The sequence below is a fragment of the Aedes albopictus genome, chromosome 3 (genome assembly GCF_035046485.1).
Source record: "Aedes albopictus strain Foshan chromosome 3, AalbF5, whole genome shotgun sequence".
Taxonomy (NCBI): Eukaryota; Metazoa; Arthropoda; class Insecta; order Diptera; family Culicidae; genus Aedes; species Aedes albopictus.
Window position 1 is genome coordinate 125324202 of NC_085138.1, and position 21308 is coordinate 125345509.

Here is a 21308-nt window from a genome sequence, read left to right on the forward strand (position 1 = left end):
TACAAAGACCAATGTTTAGACGGAATAGGCTATGTTGCCCAATTTAACACTAGTTTTTACATTGTGCCTTAGTTGTTTTAATCAAAATTTTGCATTTTCCCTCCCATAGATGTATTAGTCATGTCCGCCCTCAGTCATGTGAAGTCTATGAAGCTATCAGAATAAATATTAACCCGCGGAACCTGAAGCCCTAGGAATGTTTATGTCCTTGCTATTACTTCTTACTTCTTACACACAAAATGCTGTCTATGTTGACAACTGTGCCTATGCTATCTCCAAAAAATGTTACGGTCAAATAGGTACCAATGGGAAGCAATCAGTTGCGTTTCTGCTAGAGTGCCGGTAGAGGCGCTTTTCTGATAAATGCGGTAAACGTGATAACAGTGTAAAGTAACGGCGAAGGTTACGCTATGCGATCGTAGATGGCGCTCGTGTTCCACGTGTTTTCCACATATACAGCGGCGCCGCCTGCACCTATCCACTCGGAAACATCATGCGCAGCACCGGTGGAAAATGGCAGTCAGAAAAAAATAAGTAAACAGCTTGAAATTAGTATGGTGGCGTAATAAATTCTCTGTTACTGTAATGAATCCGGAATAAACGCATAGGTATAATGATTTTGTTTCTAATTTGCAACTTTTTGCCCCAAGGCACAAATAATTTGTAAATCGCTGCGATGCGGAACAAGTGCAAGCCAGCGATTTGTCCATACAGTAAAAATGATTTTACTTTTAATGTGGTGGCGCCATCTCTGAGAAAAACAAGCTTTGATTTTATACTATTGAAAATAACAACTGTTACTGCGATAACACCTATGTTGGTACCCACCTACAGTTCTGGCGCCATCGTCAATGATACACTAGTTTTGAACATGTCATGGGCTTCCAATGATACGACATACGAAAACAGCTTAACTATTAAAACAGAGCCAATCCGTTAATTTGTCCTATCGGTCCTACCTAGATAAACCAAGTCATTTTCTCCCCCGTACCCTAGAAATGTCAGCCTAGTTATACACAAGCTGGGACGGGACCCGTCAGGTACTAGTGCAAATACGAAACCATTTGCCTGTCAGAAAAGACCACTTCTGATTGGTCGATTTGACAAAAGCGCCGTTGCGTTCCGTTACGCTCGTTTACAAAAGGGCACTTTGTTGTTAAGTTTCCTGTATTGCTAGTTGTCATTGATTTTTCAAAATGATATTATTGACTGCCAAGATTTATCATTTATCTCACTTTCTGTGCTGTTTACATTCCGAACTTGATACGAAAATATTATGAAATGAAATACAAAGCGATAAATTATAAGCGGAGTGAAGTGTATAGTCCTGGTCACAATTTTTACTCGTTTTCGAAGGATCCAAAGGCACGCCGGCACTGGGTGGAAGTGTGTGTGGAGAATGCAAACGAGGAAGACCAATTTGTTTTAAAATTTATACTCTCAGAAGCAAAATTGAAAAATGAAAATAGTCAACGAGTGTTGATTGATTTGCACATGAATATTAATGGCAGCACTGGAGCAGCCCCCGTATCAACTCTGACAAAAAGAATAAGAGGGCTTCTATCAATGAGCTGACTTGTCCCAGTACACAAGTTACGTCCTTCAGCTTAGAAACAATCCGTTTTTGTCCAAAATGTCACGTCGAACGCATTGACGTCAATAAAGTGTTAAAGTATGGACTACTGCACGAACTTGGGCCGGCCCAGCCACTCCCAAAGATAATTTGGCGTTTGAGCGGTGTCGTCACCGCTCAAAAGTCAAACCATGTGTGAGAGCAAGCAGGCTGGTTTAAATTCGTGCAGTAATCCATTGTTCGCACGTTAGCTTCGAATCTATCAGCACTATTAAGTGCTGCAACTTTCCTTCCTACTATTCGGTTGATTTCACTAGATTTAGAGAATAGTACATTCGAGTACGACGCGTCGAAGCGAGTGATTGTTGGAAGTGTCTCGGCTCGGAAAAAGCAAAAAATCGGTGCAAATTACGTGAAATAGCTGGAAATTTTCGGTGAATAGCGAGAGTTAAGTGAAGTGACTTTGGGTGAAAACATTTTTGATTGAGGATATTACGAAAAGAACGGAAAAAAATCAGTGAGTTGAGTGAAAACAAAAAGTGAGGTTAGCGTCACGATGGGAGCGGAAGACGACCCACCGGACGGTGGAGGTAGAGCAGCTTGGAACCAAGTGGACTGGGCACAAGACATGGATGCGGAAGCTGCCGCAAGCAACAAGAATCAGCACGACGATGACAAACCCACTCGAGAAAACGTGATCTACACTCACCAAGACGCAGCTCCGTACAGAGTTTACTTCGAATTGCGGAACGACGAAAACGGAACGAAGAAAATCAACAAGTTCGGACTCGGATCAACACTGCGCAGCAACGACACGTACAAACGTCACATCGTCGACATGAAGTACGCAGGAAGGCAGAAAATCCTAGTATTTCTGAACAGCTACGTGAAAGCGAATCAACTGGTGAAAAACATCAACGAATCGAACAGCATCTACCGAGCATACGTGCCAAAGCACCTGGTGTGCATCACAGGAGTGCTAGCGGGAATCTCTGCTGAAATCCCGATCGAGCAAATCGAAGAAGATTTGGAATGTGAAGTGCCGATCGTTGGGGTTCGGCGCCTCACACGGTTCATCGATGGAGCAAAGATACCAACCAACCGCGTCAGTGTTACGTTCCGAGCAGACAGTCTACCAGAACGGGTCAGATTGTTTTGCTGCTCTAGCCGCGTTCAACCGTTTGTGCAAAAGGTGGTGATCTGCCTGAATTGCCTAGGCATCGTACACAAATTACGTAACGCTATAGGGGGAGAGGGGGAGTCGAGCTTAGCGTTACGATCCACACAAAAATTTTTGGCTTTTCATACAAAAAGCGTTACATGGGGGGAGGGAGGGGGTCTGAAATGGCCAATTTTTGCGTTACGTAATTAGTGTACCATGCCCTACGCACGAACCATCGCACTGCGAACTGCCGAAGTGCAAAGCGTTGCCAGCGATGCGCAGAACGACACGAGGACAACAAAGAGTACGAAAGATGCCAAAAAGGTAAGAAATGCGCCAACTGCAGAAGCACGGACCACACTACAACAGATCCGAACTGTCCCGAAATCAAACGTCAGGACAAAATCAAGAAGCTTATGGCAAAGAGGAATCTCACATACGCAGAAGCGAAAGAGCAAGTTCCAATCGCAAGTCAAAATGTGTACGAAGCCCTGTACGATGCTGAAGAATTCCCGACTCCGGCAGAAACATTTGCGGACATGGCAAAAGGCAGCTTCCGCTGGAAGGATCCGCTGCGAGAGCAGTGGCTGCTGGCCAACAACGAAAGGAAGAAACTACAAGCTGCGGTGAACATGGGGAAACCAGACAAACAAAACAAGAAGAGGAAAACAACAAACGCGGACAGAACAACTGAAAGGCGTAATCTCATTGTATCAGTAGGTCGGCTCAAGAGGCACGTTCTCCTCCATTTGGGAAATTTGTGCCATAAATCTCATTGTTGGAAACGAAGCAGAAGAAGCTAGCAACGGAGTAGCTCTTAACAACAATCAACGTGTGGACGAAAAGGAGCGCTTGGAAAGTCTTTCCAAGCAGATCATGGATCGGGTACAGAAGGAGCAACAGAACCTGCTGATGACGTTCTACGCGGACTTCATCGCTCAACTGGATAACGACGAAAACACCAAACAGAAGTTCAAGATGTGCACCAATAGGCACTTCAATTTCGCAAAGTCAGTTATACACCACACCGACACCAAGTAAGGTAAGCACTTCTTCATTACATAGCTGTAACCAGAAAAAAAAAAGATAAATAAAAAAAAATTAGCTTTTACCTCATACCAAGTAAAATTCGGGGAGTTCAAGAAATCAATAAAAGTACTACAGTGTAACGTGCAGAGTTTTGATAAAAATAAGGCAGAAATCCACAGGGTTCTATTCGGTGAAGGCTTCGATGTAGCTCTCTTGTCAGAGACATGGACTAGTGCGGCACAGGAAACCACCAACAAGTACCGAATCGCTGGATGCCACCTTGTTGCCAATTCAAGACACGATGGTTACGGGGGAACGGCGATCCTTTTGAAGAACGAGCATAGCTATACCAGAGTAAATCTACCTGCCCTATCCGATAAAACACAAGCTGTAGCAATTTCGGTGTTATCGCTGAACTTGGTCCTCTTTTCCGTGTACGTCAGCCCTTCAATCAGCTTATCCGACTTCAAGGAAGACATGCAAGTTCTGTTTGATACTACACATCGGTTTGACAGAGTAATCGTTGGAGGGGATTTCAATGCCCACCATGGAGACTGGGGAGACTGGAATGTCGATAGAAAAGGTGAAATACTAGCTGATATGAACAACGACTCGAACAGCCTTCTGTTGAATGATGGATCTATGACGTTTGTTCCGCTAAGGTTAGGATGTAGGTCTTCGGCGATAGATCTTAGCATGTGCTCTTCACAGATGCTGTCACACGTTCAGTGGCGGACGCTAGCATATGGCATTGGCAGTCACCACGTAGCAATTGAAATTACAATCAACAACGGTAAGATTGAGCGACCAAAGTATTGTTACGACAATAAGAAAATAGCATCTTCGATAGCAAGCTTGGGACCAACTGAAATACACAATGTAGAGGACTTGAAATCAGCGATAAAGAAAATACGGAAGTGCAACAGGAAGAAAGACACTAAAACGCCCAAGTTTTGGTGGTCGGACTCGGTGGACCAGGCTTGGAAAGAGAAGACAGAAGCGAGACGGGCTTTCAACAGGGAGTCCAGTTTGCAGAATCTCATCCAGTTCAAACGCAAAGCAGCCATTTTTCAAAATCGAAAACGTGTGGAAATCCGAAAGAAGTTCGACGAATTTGCAGAGGAGATTGGTCCACATACCAGTGCCAACGAGTTGTGGAACAAAATCGGTAGGCTCACCGGAAAGAAGATAAGGACCGCAGAGAATAACCCCATGTTAGATGATTTGAATGCAGCGAATTCATTCTTGGATAAACACTTCGGGCCACATGATCCGGAAGACTGGATCGATCCAATACCAGTAGCGTCATACAATTTGCTGGACTCGTCGAAATGGGAAGAAATTATCCAGAAGAAGAAACGAAGATCGGCTCCAGGGGAGGACGGTATTTCATATGAAGTACTACGTCAACTAAGTCCAAGAGTAGCGGAAAACGTGATCGAAGATTTAAATCGAATGTGGATTCGGGGTACCCTAACTGAGGAGCTCAAGACCATCAAAGTTGTAGCAATACCAAAGCCAGGTAGGGATCAATCAACGGTAGAAGGGAAAAGACCGATTTCACTGGTACCTACCATGACCAAGGTAATGAATACAGCTGTATTAGACATGCTACAAAATCACCTTTACCAGAACAACATCCTGCCAGAGAGGTCATTCGGGTTTCGGCGAGGAAACTCAACATCTACTGCAATTTCATTTGTCATAAATGAAATAAAAAGAAACAAACGAGAAAACAAACTGACTGCATTAATATGCGTAGATCTGTCGAACGCGTTTAATGCTGTTCGCACAGACACTTTGCTAGAAACTTTAGCTAGCAAAGGAACATCCGTTGAGGTCGTAACGTGGATATCTTCTTTTCTAAAGAACAGGAAGATTGTTCTGCACCAGCGTCATGGGGTGATCTCGCGAAGAGTTTCGAACGGGCTGCCACAAGGAGATGTCTTGTCTCCAACACTATTTAACGTGTACACTACTGTGTTGCACGACATACGCGTAGAAGGAATCACGTTGGTTCAGTATGCTGATGATTTCGAAATAATTGTTACGGCAAACAACTGGGAAACTTTGAATGTTAGAGCACTGGAATATATGGATAAGTTTGTGGCAGAATGCGAAAAACTAAATTTGGCAATAAACTCCGAAAAATCGAGCGTGATGGTGATGAGTGTGAGCAATAGAACTTTAAATGTGAAAATTAGGGATAATGCGATAGAATCGGTAATAAAACAACGGTACCTTGGGATCACTATAGACCGGTCCTTAACCTTTGGAGCTCATATTAGACTAGTGCGGGAGAAAGTTCAGGAGAGATTGTGCATGCTGAAAGTTCTTAATGGCGCCAAAAAAGGAGCACATCCAGATACGATGCTAAAAGTATACCAATCCCTCATCCGGAGTACTATGGAGTATGGCTGCTCCGCCTACAACAATGCCAGCAAAACATCAAGGAGAATGCTAGAAGTGATAAATAATCAAAGCTTGAGGAAAGCCACTGGTAGTACAAAATCTACGCCACTAAATACGCTTTCTGCAATTAGTGGACAACCACCAATAGAATTTCGACAGGAGATGGTCACTTGCCGTGAAATTGCTCGTTGTTTATCAAGAGGTTGAAGAAGAAACACATCTAGAAAAATACTCGTATATGGAACAACTCTACTTACACAACAAAGCTTCGTTCGACATGTTGATGCAGAATGAACGGATTATAGATGTTGACCAAGTCGAAATAAATGCGTATCTAGGTGAAAAAATGCTCAAGAAGGATCAACTTAGCCAACTGAAGCTGAAACAACATACCCTCGGCTTGATCAACGGAAAATACAAAGGTAGGGGCAGGATATGGACAGACGCTTCCAAAGACAGAGGCAAATGTGGAATTGGAATATTTGTAGAAGGTCAAAGAAGGCGATACTATTATCGATTACAACACAACACTAGTATTACATCAGCGGAACTCACGGCGATTTGGGTGGCTATGAAAATAGTCGAAGAAGGTCAGCTGCTACACTACGTAGTACTAACAGACTCTAGATCATCTTGTCAAATGCTGGAAAGTGGGATAGACACTGGCGAAGGAGAAACAGTGATTGCGGAGATATTACGAATAGCGAAGAGTTGGAGAGTATCCATACAATGGGTACCCAGCCACATTCAAGTGTCCGGCAATGACGTGGCAGATATGTTGGCAAAAGAGGGAACAAAAGATGGTGCACCGGTTTTCGAAAACAAGCTGTTACTTAAGGACCTTTTCCTGGAATTCACCAAACAACTAGAGGACAGAACAAAACGATGGTATGAGGAAGCGTCTCAGGAGAAGGGAAAGAAGTTCTACGCAATACAACCTACGTGGAATGCACAGCCGTGGTTCACAAAAGCTGATCTGAAAGGAAAAGACGTTCGACTGCTAAATCGGCTTATGTCAGGACATGATTACTCAAAATACTGGTTGGCTAAAATGAAACTTAAAGATGACCCAAATTGCGACCTGTGTGATGAACACGAAACTGCCGAGCACGTTATATTACACTGTCCCCGTTTTGGTATGCAACGACAACAATACAGTTTTGATTGTCGTTACGCTAATTTAGAAGAAATCTTTAAAACTGGTAACAAAAAGCTATTCGAAGAAGTTGCAAACTTTGTGAAAGAGATGAAATTGGACCTATGAAACACAACGAAGGCATCAAAAACACAAAACAACTGGGCATATAGTCTTGTAACTGGCCCAACCCGCTGAGCCGTCAGCAGATGGCTCAAAACAGAAAGAAGAAGAAGAAGAAGAAGAGAATAGTACTGGATACCTTTTTTTTGGAAAGGTTCCTAGCGGCACGTCGACGGACGTAGAAAGCTCTCCCATCACTGTGCGCACAAGCGTCTCGCGTTTGCGCGGACAACGACAGTTCACTAAACCTTTGGATAGGATAGAGAACGTAATCCTTCAGAAGCAGTTCACCAGCCGTGCACGGAACATGTCGTCCAGTAAGACACTGTTGCGTACTGACTAAGAAGGTTACGGTAGAAGGTGTGAAAGTTTCGGTTTTGTCATATGGTCGATTTTGTATTATTTTTTTTTTGTCATGTCCAGGTTTAAAGAATGTTATTGTTCATATTTATGCTATGCCCTATAATTCAGTAATCTTTGGTGTGCCTATGATCTGTTAGATAGTCGATGTGTTTGTTATGTCCATTTTCGTTGATCCTCATTCTAGTATTGTTTTTATTATCTTTGAAAGTTGTCTTTCGTCAACATCCCTAGCACTATCGGATCAAATAAGTCCATATTAAACAAAACCTTCCATACACTCAGTCGAAAAATATAAAAATATCTAATTTGTCATAAATAGTCTACGTTAGTCAAAGTCGAAGTAGTCAGTTTTTGTCGATTTCGTCTTGATCACACGTTAGCTTCGAATCTATAAGCAAGCACTGTTAAATGCTGCACTTCCCACTATTAGTTTCTTAGTTATTTAGGATTGACAAAACATTATAGAGAAAATTGAATTACGAAAGCACATCAAATGTTGAGAACTATGTATTAGTAAATTGAATACGCGAGATACTACTAATTATTTCATATTTGAATTAAATTTGTATTTGTATAGTGTATTTGTTGAGGGAGGTAGGGCGGAAATTTGATAGACTACGCCGCTTTTGATAGCGCATATAGTTTATTATAAACTTCAAAAATTCGGTGTGCCTTTATCTTATAGCACGCCCTACGGTTCTCTTCACACCTCTTCACGTGGATTTGTGACTTTTCTTTCTTTTCAGGTATTTCACTGACGGACTGATCGGACACCAGGACACGACACTACGGACCAGACTCAACGAGTTGATCGCAAACTATTCTCAATTAGACACGACTGAAATTAATCTATCTTGACAATTTCGTATCATCCACAATTCAGATTTCACAAATTTATTTTAATTCACAAACGATTCTTCACCTCTAGTCTTAACTAAGCTCTCTATCTTCACTTGTGTTCTCGGTAGAATTTTCTATTACTCTGACGAGCTCTGACCACCGGAAACTGTTAATGACGGGTCGTCCATCTCACGATGATGTCTGTCACTCGTTATGCCTCGACGCTTTGACAGATGACGCGTCGCTTTGGGAACGGTGGCTGACAGGGTTGCCAGCTTGCCGACTCCTGCGCCGACAGTCTCCCCCCGGTGAAGTCCGGAGTCCTCCGGAGTCTCACTGTTGTCTTGGAGGTCAAGCAGCGCCAATCGTGACACTGGTCTCACCACCCTTTTCGGCCCAATCATCACGACAGCCTGTCGATGCCGGCCGTCTGGATTTGAGATCGTGCGGATGATTCGTCCTCGTTCCCATCCGCTGCGCTTCGTCGGCTCCGCAACCATTACCAAGTCTCCAACTTTTAGGGTTCTGGTTTCATCGAACCATTTCGACTGCCGACGAATCACCGGCAGGTATTCCACCAACCATCGTTTCCAAAAGACGCCCAACTGTCGCTGGATCAACTCCCAGGATCTCCCCAAGATTTCTCTGCGGACTAGTTCGCTGGGCTGGCTACGGTTTGTAGCCGAATGTCCTTCACCGCAAGATTTTGCTCCGTTTGAGCTCAGCACCAGAAAATGGTTGGGTGTGAGCGCCTCCGCTTCTTCAGAGTCGAGTGGTAAATACGTCAGAGGCCTTGAATTTACAATACTCTCGGCCTCCACGACCAGTGTCTGCAGCCCCTCGTCATCTAACTTTCCCTCGGAGTACGCTTCGGCCATTGCGGCCTTCACAGAGCGTACCAATCGTTCCCATGCTCCGCCCATATGCGGCGCTCCTGGTGGGATGAAGTTCCACTTCGTGTTGGTACTGGTGAACGTGTTGGACAGTCCCTGGCTAATCTGGTGTCGCAGTACCCGGTCGGCGCCTTGGAAGTTCGTTCCGTTGTCGCTGAAGAATTCGGCGGGTGAACCACGGCGACCCACGAACCGACGAACGCAGGAGATGCAGGATTCTGTTGACAGCGAATAGGCGACCTCGAGGTGGACGGCACGTACTGTTAAACAGGTGAAAAGCGGTGGTTACGTTGGATCGGCCCTGCTTTACCAGCAGCGGCCCGAAGTAGTCCACCCCTGTGTAGGTGAATGCTCGTTCATGGTGGGCTACTCGTGCAAGTGGAAGAGGTGCCATTGGTGGGATTGCAGGTCGGGCTCGACGGACCTTGCATAAAGCGCAGTCGCGAGTCACTTGCTTGACAACCAGCCGAAGTCTTGGGATGGTATACAGCTGGCGGAGCTCGTTAACTACTGTCTCTGCATTCCCGTGGCGGTACCGCTGATGGAAATGGTGCACGAGAAGCTCTGTGACTCGGTGGTTTCGTGGGAGGATGACCGGATGCTGCACGTTGTAGCAGACATCTTTGGCAGCGCTGATTCGTCCACGCTCACGCAGTACACCGACGTTATCCAACATCGGCATTAGTCGGTAGATTGAGCTCTCCTTCCCTATGGCCTCCTGATCGATTTCGTTCGGTACTTTGTTTGACAGTGCTGCGATCTCGTCTGGGTAGCATTCGAGTTGCACCAGTTTGAGGATAACTTCTTCCGCTGCCCGGAGTTCTGCTTGCGAGAGCTGTCCCGTGAATTTCGGCTGCTTTTTAGCCGAATTATGCAGGAATCGAAGTACGTATGCTGTCGCTCGTTGTAGCCGGCCCCAGGAAGAAAACCGCTCAAAGTCAATGACTGGTACGAACGAACAGTGGTGAAGGATCGATGCACGCATTTCCTCGGTAGGGGTGGTCACGCGCTGTTTAGGGCGAGGCCACTCGGTTTCCGGCAGACGAAGGAAGGTTGGTCCATGGAACCACTTGCTCTCTGGGTCGAAGTACGGTCCGCTACCCCATTTGGTAGCTTCATCAGCTGGATTATCCTTTGACGGAACCCAGCGCCACTGGTTTGCCGTTGTATGCTCCAGAATCTCGCCTACTCTAAAGGATACAAACTGTCGATAATTCCGGGGGTCAGCTTTGATCCATCCCAGTGGTACTGTGGCGTCGCACCAGAAAACCATCTTTGAAATGGGCAAACTATGATTCTCCTTGACGAATTTCGACCAACGTACACCGAGAACGCATCCTTGGAGCTCGAGCTTCGGAATCGACCATGGTTTTATCGGAGCAACCTTCGACTTGGCGGCGACTAGGCAACAGCGCGGTTCTCCTCTATCGTCGATTGTGCGCAGATAAATTGCGCAGGAATACGCCTCTCCGCTGGCGTCGACGAACACATGGTACTCCGAGTTCTGGTAGGTCTCCCTGGTGGCTTGGTGGAAGTAACATCGAGGGATCCGTATTTCCGCGATGTACCCGATCATCTGTATCCATCTTTTCCACTTCTTGTTAACGTCATCGCTTATTTGTTCGTCCCACTCCGTGCCTTCTCGCCAAAGGTCCTGGATCAGGACTCTGCCGTGGATGATGAACGGTGACAGCAACCCCAAAGGGTCAAACAGTGTCATGACGCAACGCAGCACTTGCCTTTTTGTCGGTCGCGTTCCGGTCTGGATCAGTGTTTGCACCTCTTCGCTAAGCTGGGTGGAGAAACTCAACTCGTCGGCTGATGGACTCCACAGCATTCCAAGCACCCTCTCGGACTTCCCACCGTCGACTAAGTTCAGCACCTTGTCTGCTTCGGACTGCACTTCGTCCAGCTGTTCCAGTACTCTACTGCTGTTCGATCGCCAGTTGTGCAGCTTGAAGCCACCGTTTCCGTGTACGTGTCGTACATCGCGTGCCACCTTTGCTGCTTCTTCCTCGGAACCGAAACTCGTCAAATAGTCGTCGACGTAGTGGTCATCGATGATCGCACTCGCCGCCTCGGGATACTGCTCGCGGTGTTGTTCTGCGTTTAGATTTTTAACGAATTGTGCCGAAGCTGGAGAACAAGTGCTCCCGAACGTGGCGACGTCCATCAGGTAGACAGTAGGTTCATCGGACGGCTTGGCACGCCACAAGAAGCGCTGAGAATGTTTGTCTTCCTCTCGGATACGGATTTGATGAAACATCTCCTGGATATCCGAGCTGATTGCCACTCCGTATTGGCGAAAGCGAAAAAGAACCGCCGGAAGGGAGGAAAGCTGATCGGGACCTTTGAGGAGTTGACTGTTCAACGATACGCCGTCTACCTTAGCAGCGGCGTCCCAGATGACACGAACCTTTCCCGGTTTCTTGGGGTTGATTACTGCTCCAACCGGAAGGTACCACACTCTCCGCGGATCGGCTGCTTTCATTTCCGCTTTTGTGGTTTTGTGAGCATAGCCTTTCGCTTCATACTCGGAGACCTGCCGATGGAGATTTTCCTTCAGCTCCGGGTTGCGGTCCATTCGGCGTTCTAGGCATTCTAGTCGTCGCACGGCCATAGAGTAGCTGTCCGGGAATTCCACATCGTCTTGCTTCCAAATCAGGCCCGTTTCGAATCGATTCCCCACTCGCCGGGTCGTTTGTTCCAGGGTAGTTAGCGCTCGTTCTTCCTCCAGTGTCAGTGGAATATCCACCGGACCTGCTCCAGCTGCTTCAACGGCGAAGAACTCTTTCACTGCTTCGTGCAGTGTATCGTCACAGGAACATTCACATATATGGAAGCTGTAGGAATCGCGATTGTTGCATCCTTGGGGACCGTAGACGCACCAGCCCAGTCTAGTCTTCACCGCCACCGGTGCTGTCCCCTCTCCTTCCCGTACCTTCAACGGAACCGCTAGGCGCAGGTTGTCGATACCAATCAGGATCCTGGGTATCACGTTCTCGTAGCTGCTGACCGGAATGCCCTTCAGGTGCTGGTGTCTCCTTTCCGCTTCGTCCATTCGGAAAGTTTGCGAAGGAAGTCCCAGGTTGTTCACAGTCCTCGCGTTCAGCAGCTTATGTCGCTTCTTCTGTCCCATTCCTGCGATCTCGATTGTGACCTGTTGCGATCCCTTTTCGGTTCGCGAAGTGTTCCCAGTCCATCGGAGGCATAGCGGGAGCGGGGTACCTTGGATACCCAATGACGTAACCAGGTCGTTTTCCACCAACGTCATATCAGACCCTTCGTCAAGAAAGGCAAAGGTGTCGATCGAACCGCTGACTCCGTGCAGGGTCACTGGGATGATCCGAAACAACGTCGAAGAGGTAGGTTGACGATGTGTATGGTGTTCCGCCACCTGAATCTGTGGAGCCGATGGCTTTGGAGGTCCTGCCGAGGAGTGAAGTAGCTTATGGTGGCTATACTGGCAACCGTCGATCTCACAAACCTTCCGAATACGGCACGCTCTTCGTCCATGACTGAAGAGACAGCTTTGGCATAGCTTCAGTTCCCGAATCCGTCGCCAGCGATCGTCCACCTTTAGCTGCGCGAACGCATTGCAATCTCGCAATCGGTGTCCGCTTTTGTTGCAATGCGCACAGTTGAACTGCTTCGGCGTCTCCTTGGAATCATGCGACGAATCTCGTGTTCCGGCTGTCTCCGTCGCATGGGAGTTAACGAACCCCTTATGCTTCGGATGGTCACGAGCATTGATCCGCTTCTGCTCCGGCTCGAACGTTGTCACGCTGGTTGCGTCTCGTACAACCGCCGCCATGTAATCTCCGAAGGTCCTTAGATTGACGTCCTGGAAGCCTCGCTTGTACCCCGCCCACATCATCCGTTGATCCGCAGGCAACTTGGCGACGAGCTCTTGGAGAAGTGACGGGTTCGAAAGGTGAGCGCGTTCGTTCGCAGCTTCGATGTGGTCGCACAACGCTTGCACCGCCATACCGAAGTCGATGAGTCCTTCCAGCCTGTCGGACTTTGGAGCTGGTATCTCGCGCACCTTCCGTAGTAGCGCGTTGATCAGCAACTCCGGACGTCCAAACCGCAAGCGAAGCGTCTCGATCACCTGTGGCACTGCTGCTGGAAGCACCAACCGACTGCGCACCATTTCCAATGCCGGCCCGGATAGGCTCCGCTGGAGACGAAGCATGTTTTCGCCGTCCGTGTAACCACAGGCGTCTGTGGTGTAGCGGTAGTTGGAGATGAAGATCGGCCATTCAGTTGGGTCGCCGGTGAAGCGCGGAAGTTCCTTAGCCAGGGACTGCCTTGCTGCTAGCTGCTGCTGTGTGGGACGCACTGGATCTGGATGAGGAATGGCTTGACTGTTTGACAAATGACGAGGGGGCAGAGACGAATCAACCGCACGCGAGTGTAGATTACGCGTTTGTAGATGGGTTGAATTTTGTTCAAATTGGCTACTGAACAAAGTCGCATCTCCCGAGCGCGCGAAAGATTCTCGCGGCTGCTCGTGGGAGTTTGTGGGAAGCGAATGCGATTCTCCCGGGCGCGCGTCAAAACGCGGCTGCTCTCGGGTAGTTGGATTATTGGTCGTGGGGCAATTGTTGGAGGAGTATTCGTTTGTATTTACAAAATTATTCAAGGCTTGACGCTTACCTGAGGGTCCCGCATCAATCGGACGCGTTTCGAGTGCTGCGATGGATTGACTTACCGGGGCGCAGCCGGTTTGGCTTGCCGGCATCTTAAGGGGCCAGATGTCCTTCGAAGTGTCGATTCCTCCCACTGCTCCAGCTAGTGAGAGATTCAACTCGTTCTCCACGACCACCGGCAACGTCCGACTCGCTTTCGGGATTGCGCCGGTCTGCTTGTCCACGCGCGTCGAATTTGCTGCTGGAGTTAAATACTGAAGCTTAGCTGGATTGCTTGTCTCCGGTCGTCGAGCAGCTTTGCTCGGTTCCGCACTTGTCTGGAAACCTTCCAAAAGTTTCCGGCATTTCTCTACTTGTACCCGCAGATCTGCCAACTCGTCAGGTGTTGGATTGGCGCGATGCTCGCATTGCTCAACCCGGTTCCTGAGTTCCCGCAGGGCAGTTTGCGGATCCTCCCTTGCTTTAAGAGATTCCACCGTCCTCGGATCTAGGGCCGAAAGGGGAACCGATACCACCACCGATGAATCCTCCTGTTCAGGTGTTGGATTGGCGCGAATCTCGCACTGCTCAACCCGGTTCCTGAAGGCATCTAGGGGATTTTTTCTCAATTTCAACGATTCCACAGTGCTCGAATCTAGCGCGGAGAGGGGAATCGTTACCATAAGTGGTGCGGTGGAATCAGTCGTTTCGACGGTCGACTGTTTTGATCGGCCAGCAGCCGACGCAAGAGGAGCACCAGGAGGGGGTGGTGTTGAAAGTGCCTTCGATGAAGGGGGCGCTAGCTCGTTGTTTGCGGCACCCTTCGCACCGCTCGGTAGACCACCGCTGCGATGACTTGCTGTTTCCTCCCCATCCAGCACCTTGTCGATCAGCTGCTGTTGCTCGTCGAGATGACGTCGTTGCAGCTCCAATTCGACCCGTGCGCGCTCCAGCTTCTGCCGCTCCACCAGCTGGCTCAGGCAAACGGAGAAAGCCGACGTCGTACTAGTGCGGCTAGATCCACTGCACACAGATATCACGTCGCTAGCGCTCTTCTCAGTTGTGCTTCGGTTGACCGCGCTCTGCTGGGCGGTATAGTTGCCGCACACGAACGATCGGTTAGCGACGCTGTCGTTGACTCCGGCACACGTGTAGTGTTTCCAAACGTCGCATTGGTCACATTGGACCATGTCCTCCGCGCTATCCGGTCGTTGGCAATCCGCACAGTTGGATTCTTGCACGTGGCCTCCTCTAGAGCCATCCACGTGGCCGTCTTTATCCATGTCGCCACGAATTTTTGAAGGTTTTGTTGAGGGAGGTAGGGCGGAAATTTGATAGACTACGCCGCTTTTGATAGCGCATATAGTTTATTATAAACTTCAAAAATTCGGTGTGCCTTTATCTTATAGCACGCCCTACGGTTCTCTTCACACCTCTTCACGTGGATTTGTGACTTTTCTTTCTTTTCAGGTATTTCACTGACGGACTGATCGGACACCAGGACACGACACTACGGACCAGACTCAACGAGTTGATCGCAAACTATTCTCAATTAGACACGACTGAAATTAATCTATCTTGACAATTTCGTATCATCCACAATTCAGATTTCACAAATTTATTTTAATTCACAAACGATTCTTCACCTCTAGTCTTAACTAAGCTCTCTATCTTCACTTGTGTTCTCGGTAGAATTTTCTATTACTCTGACGAGCTCTGACCACCGGAAACTGTTAATGACGGGTCGTCCATCTCACGATGATGTTTGTCACTCGTTATGCCTCGACGCTTTGACAGATGACGCGTCGCTTTGGGAACGGTGGCTGACAGGGTTGCCAGCTTGCCGACTCCTGCGCCGACAGTATTTGTTAAAATTAACCGAATAGTGGGAAGCCCAGAAAACAGTTCAAAGTCTGCTGGCTCAAAAAAGATTCCGAGACTCATCACAAAACACAAAAATTTGCATTATGATTCACAACGACTCTCGAAACCATCCCAGACTCAATCGACCGGAACTGTTTTCTGGGTATAGAAACTACTAGGCCCCAGCAGGTCCCTCCTGTTTATCGAGCATTTCTGATAAATCAGCCATACTCCATGTGTAGTCGCCGGTTCGCAATGAACCGTTGAAGGCGCATTAAAGTGTTAAAGGTGATATTTTCATTACAAGAATTACAATTAACATCCTTCACTTTAATACCGTCGAACCCTGTGATCTCGGCCAGGGAGAATATTACTGGATACCATTGTAATATTTCAAAGAAGCAAATCAATTTTGATAAAATTACAAATTTAAATATATTTAATTATTGTATATTACTTAAAGTATAATAAATTTAGTAGTTAATCAAAATGAACCAAAAAATGTGGAAAAGAAAGCCCAAACAGCATTTTCAAGTCTACTGGCAATAAAATGGTTTCAAAACCTGTCACAAAACCTATAATATTTCTACTAGGATTTGCAATGATCATCAAAACCTTCTCAAATCCAACCAACTTGGAACTATTGCTTGGGTATAGAATCTATTGAGCATCGGCGGTCCCTTCGTGTTTATCGAGCATGTCTGATGAATATGCCAAAACATATGATCAGCCATTACATATACATTACAATAACCTTCACTTTAATACCGTCAAACCAGGGTTCGTTCTGTCGGGTCCCTTGCTGCAGCATTACCGCCCTCGCTGCGTTCTTCTCCTCTAAAACCGTTCTGCACTCTTCGTCAAACCATTCGTTCCGTCGATTCCGTTCCACGTACCCGATAGTGCTCTCGGCTTCATCGTTGACGGCTGCTTTGACTGTTTTCCAGCAGTCCTCTAGAGGGGCCTCGTCGAGCTCACCCTCGTCTGGCAACGCGGCCTCGAGATTCTGCGCGTATGCTGAGGCGACATTCGGTTGTTTCAGTCGCTCTAGGTTGTACCGTGGCGGTCGCCGGTACCTTACATTGTTGATGACAGAGAGTTCTGGGCACAGTTTGACCATCACCAGATAGTGGTCGGAGTCGATGTTGGCGCCACGATAGGTCCTGTCGTCGATAATGTCGGAGAAGTGCCGTCCGTCAATCAGAACGTGGTCGATTTGAGATTCCGTCTGCTGTGGTGATCTGCTGTGGTGTAAAGATAAGGGAGGCTGTGTTGGAAAAAAATGCTACTTATGGCCATATTTTTGGAGGCGGCGAAATCAATGAGTCGTAGGCCGTTTTCGTTCGTCTGCTGGTTGGTCTGCCTACCTTAGCGTTTGAATCTCCTATGACGATCTTAACGTCGTAGCTTGGGCAGCGATCGTACTCGCGTTCGAGCTGCGCATAAAATGCGTCCTTGTCATCAGCAGTGCTACCGGAGTGTGGGCTGTGCACGTTTTTTTATGCTGAAGTTGAAGAATCGGCCCTTGATCTTCAACCTGCACATTCTTTCGTCGATCGTGCCTCTTTCCAATCCAATCGCAAGTCCTTTTTGTTCGCTGGGGTCGTTGCCATTGGTCTCGGTTCGTATTATTCTGTTGCTGATTTTCCGTTATGCCTGGTTCAGACTGTTCAAATGAAACGAGCATCTGAGTTGCAAACTTCTAAAACATGTTCAATCCAATGGAACGACGTGTTTAGACTGAGCAAATGACTTGAGTGTCCACTTGCATGCTCTTGAATGCATCTCAGTTGAAGCAAGTGTTTACATTGTTCAACTCGTGCGGAGCGTAAGCAAACTGAATTGAATTCATCTCACTGACAGATGACTTGAATTCAGCTCACATGAATCGCGGGTTTAGACGGGGCAAGTGAGACGATTTCGTTTGACTTGAATGAAAAAGTTCAACATGTTCAACTTTCGTTCAAGTCAAGTGAGTTGCTCATGTGAGATGAATGGTGGTGTTTACACGTTTAATTCGCATTCAATTGGGCATTTTCCATTGACTTGAATCAAGTCACTTGCACTGTCTACAACACCAGGCATTACAATGGTTTTTTATGGCTGGCTCGTAGGGCCTGACACCAACCCTCTATCATAGTGCACAGTTGAGCTTAGAGTCCTTCCCTGGCACTCAAACGTAGATCAGCCGTCCTTAACATAGAGATCAGACGCTGTTGTGAGCCGCTCCTCCTGGAGAACAGACGCCCAGGTTTACCGAAGCAAACCCCTCGCCCTCTTCCCTGTCAGCCTACGACCAAAGTTCCCACCGGGGTTGGCTACCCGATCTTCCCTAAGGTTGCTCATAGTTTCCGGCCAGTACCACGCCGAGCCTTTCCCAGTTTTGTTTCTGAAATTCTCGACTGGGTGACCACCCTGATTATTTTAAAGAATATTTTATGTGAAATATAGGCTACTGGTAAACACATACAACGCTATCATCGATACCGAAATATTCCCCAGAATATGGAAAAAGGGTATTGTTTCCCCGATTCCAAAAACGCCGAATCCAACCCAACCAAAGGACTTTCGTCCGATCACTGTGCTCCCAGCTATAGCCAAAATCCTAGAGAAACTACTAATGGACCAAATAGTGGAACACGTCGACCAACCTGATCATCAGCTGCTTGCTCGGAATCAGTCAGGATACAGAAAGAGGCACAGCACTACAACGGCCTTAGCGAAAGTGACTCACGATATTCTCAAAGGCTTCGACACCGACCAGTGCACCGTTTTGGTACTTGTGGACTTTTCGTTAGCCTTTAACTGTGTTAACCATTCGAAACTCAAGACAAAACTGCGTGAAGAGTTCCATTTCGATCCAGGTGCATGTGAGCTGATTTCGTCGTTTCTCAGCGGCAGAAGTCAATTCGTAAAGTGCAATGATCGAATGTCGTCCGAGCATCATCTCACCGATGGCACCCCTCAAGGATCTTGTTTGAGTGCCCTTCTTTTCAGCCTATATGTAAACAGTTTACCACAAGGTCTAAAATGCGAATATCAACTCTATGCTGACGACCTACAGATTTATCTAACTGGCCCCAGAGAACACGTGCATAGATTGATAGCGCAAATTAATCAAGATCTCAAGTTCATTGAGGCTTGGGCAAAGGACAACGCCTTGTTTCCAAACCCCAAGAAAACACAGTCGATAATCTTTTGCAAAGATGGTGTGGTCGATGCTCACACCGACATCATGTTCTGCTCCGAAAAAATCGTGATAGCTGAGAAAGTTGTGAACCTCGGTGTGCACATGGATAAGAACCTGCGCTGGAATGCACATGTGAACAATGTGACCGCGAAGGTCTTTGGGACCCTTCATACTTTCCGGAAGTTCGCTCCAGTACTAACCACTGCCACACGGATGAAGCTCGTCCAAGCGGTGGTGATACCATTTTTTTCTTACTGCGATGTCGTGTACTGGTCTGGCTTATCGGCTGCACTCAAGGAGCAGCTAAATAAGTGCTTCAAGGCATCGGTCCGATTCGTGTTCAATATTCGTCGACGTGACTCTACGGCTGCCGTGAGAAACAGAATCCTTGGACACGATCTTCAAACACACTACGAAAACAGAATTCTAAACTTCATACGACTTGGCTACATTGGATCTCTTCCAGAGTATCTGCAGCAACACTTGCAGAGAGGACAAATGGAACGAACACGCAGTTTCATCGTTCCCCGTCACACTACATCCGAGAAGAAAAGTGTACTTATCAGTGGGCCTATCATGTGGAATAGACTTCCTCTGAATATTAAACAGCTATCTACTTTATCTAGCTTCAAAACAGCCCTTAGGGGGCGATAAATTAATTTAGGATATTTTAATTTGCCCAGGAATTCATACAAACTATCAGCCCAAATCATCTGTTAGATTCATTGTTCAGTAGATGTAATTAATTAGTTTCCTTATTAAAGTATCCAACTGTTTCTCCTTGACCTGATAATAGGTATACAAATGTATCCAACAGGGTGTCGTAACTAATAAAATTACAATTACAATTACAATTACATAGGGTAGCGAACCATTTGGGCAGCAACCGGTATTTTGGGCACTCTTCGCTATAACTCAGTCAATTCCAAACAAATTGACTTGAAATTCTGTACACGGCTAGATACTATATGTATCTCAGCGCGTTCCAAAAATTGTGTCAATTGGTTCAAAATTGGCTGAGTTATAGTAGAAAAGTGCCCAAAAAAAGGGCCCCTGCCGAGATGGATCTTTCCCTATTATATAGGCCATGTGAATTATTGGCCATAAAACGTTGTGTGCAAAGTGAAGAAACTAGTTGCGCAATACTGGTGAAGACATTTTAATCAGAATAACACGCTTTTTCAAGATTAGAGCAAATTTCAGGTACGTTCCAGTATTGCTATATCCTTGAAAATATTACCCTGCAGGAAGTTTTAATGTCTGATTGAATAGAAAAGTCTATGCTCCCAACTGGTGGATGTTTTAGCGTTTCTGATATTTTTCAAAAATATTCTTCTATAAGAGACACCGTGAACCAGAATGGCGCTAGTTCAGTTCAAGACATCTCCGGCGAAATATTTGACCTGATTCAAACCAGTTAACTAAACTTTTGCAATAATTACTGCACCTTTTTCCTACATTTTGGAGTGTCAAACTCCAAATAATCGGCATTCAAAATCATAACAATCTGAGAATAACAACAAGATGCGGAAGCTATCCGGGATGTTGACGGTAAAACGCAACATAACCTCAAAACCAAAAGTGACGACGAATGCCGCAACACATTCAAGGTCTTTGTACTCGATCCGTCAGTTTTGCGTAGAAGCGTCACCGTAATAAAATCAACTCCCAAAACCATGAAAATAGCCAAAATGAGTCACTTTTTCGAAGCAAAAACACTGTCCTGTCGTATTTGAACCACTAATAAAGCTTACCTCATGCTCCGGCAGTTTTGCAAGCGATGTTTTTACGTGTCGATCAATATCCTTCTTGGTGGAGAACATTTTCACAATGATGTCGACACCGGGCCCCCACTGAATCGGTGTCCGAAAAAACTGCGATTTAACACTTCACTCCGTATCGTAAACGAACCGAATGCCACTCTTCCTTCACCCGCGATTCCGGAGGAATATTCCTGTACGATCACGAATCCACAAACGCTGCGCACTTGAGCGAAAACGCGAATTTTCCTTTGGACGTGTGTTGCTTTCACGATTACGAAGGTGTGCTTTTGCAAGGCCTCCTGCACTTATGGCGGTCGTTTTTGGTTTGAAA

The 21308-nt window shown here is 46.7% G+C and overlaps 1 protein-coding gene across 3 annotated transcripts in view; it reads right to left on the reverse strand.

Moving 5' to 3' along the window:
• LOC109622057 (E3 SUMO-protein ligase RanBP2) overlaps nucleotides 1–21308 on the reverse strand; it is a 39280-nt gene extending 17972 nt beyond the window's left edge. For all 3 annotated transcript variants that reach the window (XM_029878068.2, XM_062856366.1, XM_062856365.1), the window contains exon 1: nucleotides 20969–21308. In XM_029878068.2, coding sequence (XP_029733928.2) covers nucleotides 20969–21037 — 69 coding nt within the window. In that variant the 5' untranslated portion in view covers nucleotides 21038–21308. The remainder of the gene's footprint in view (nucleotides 1–20968) is intronic.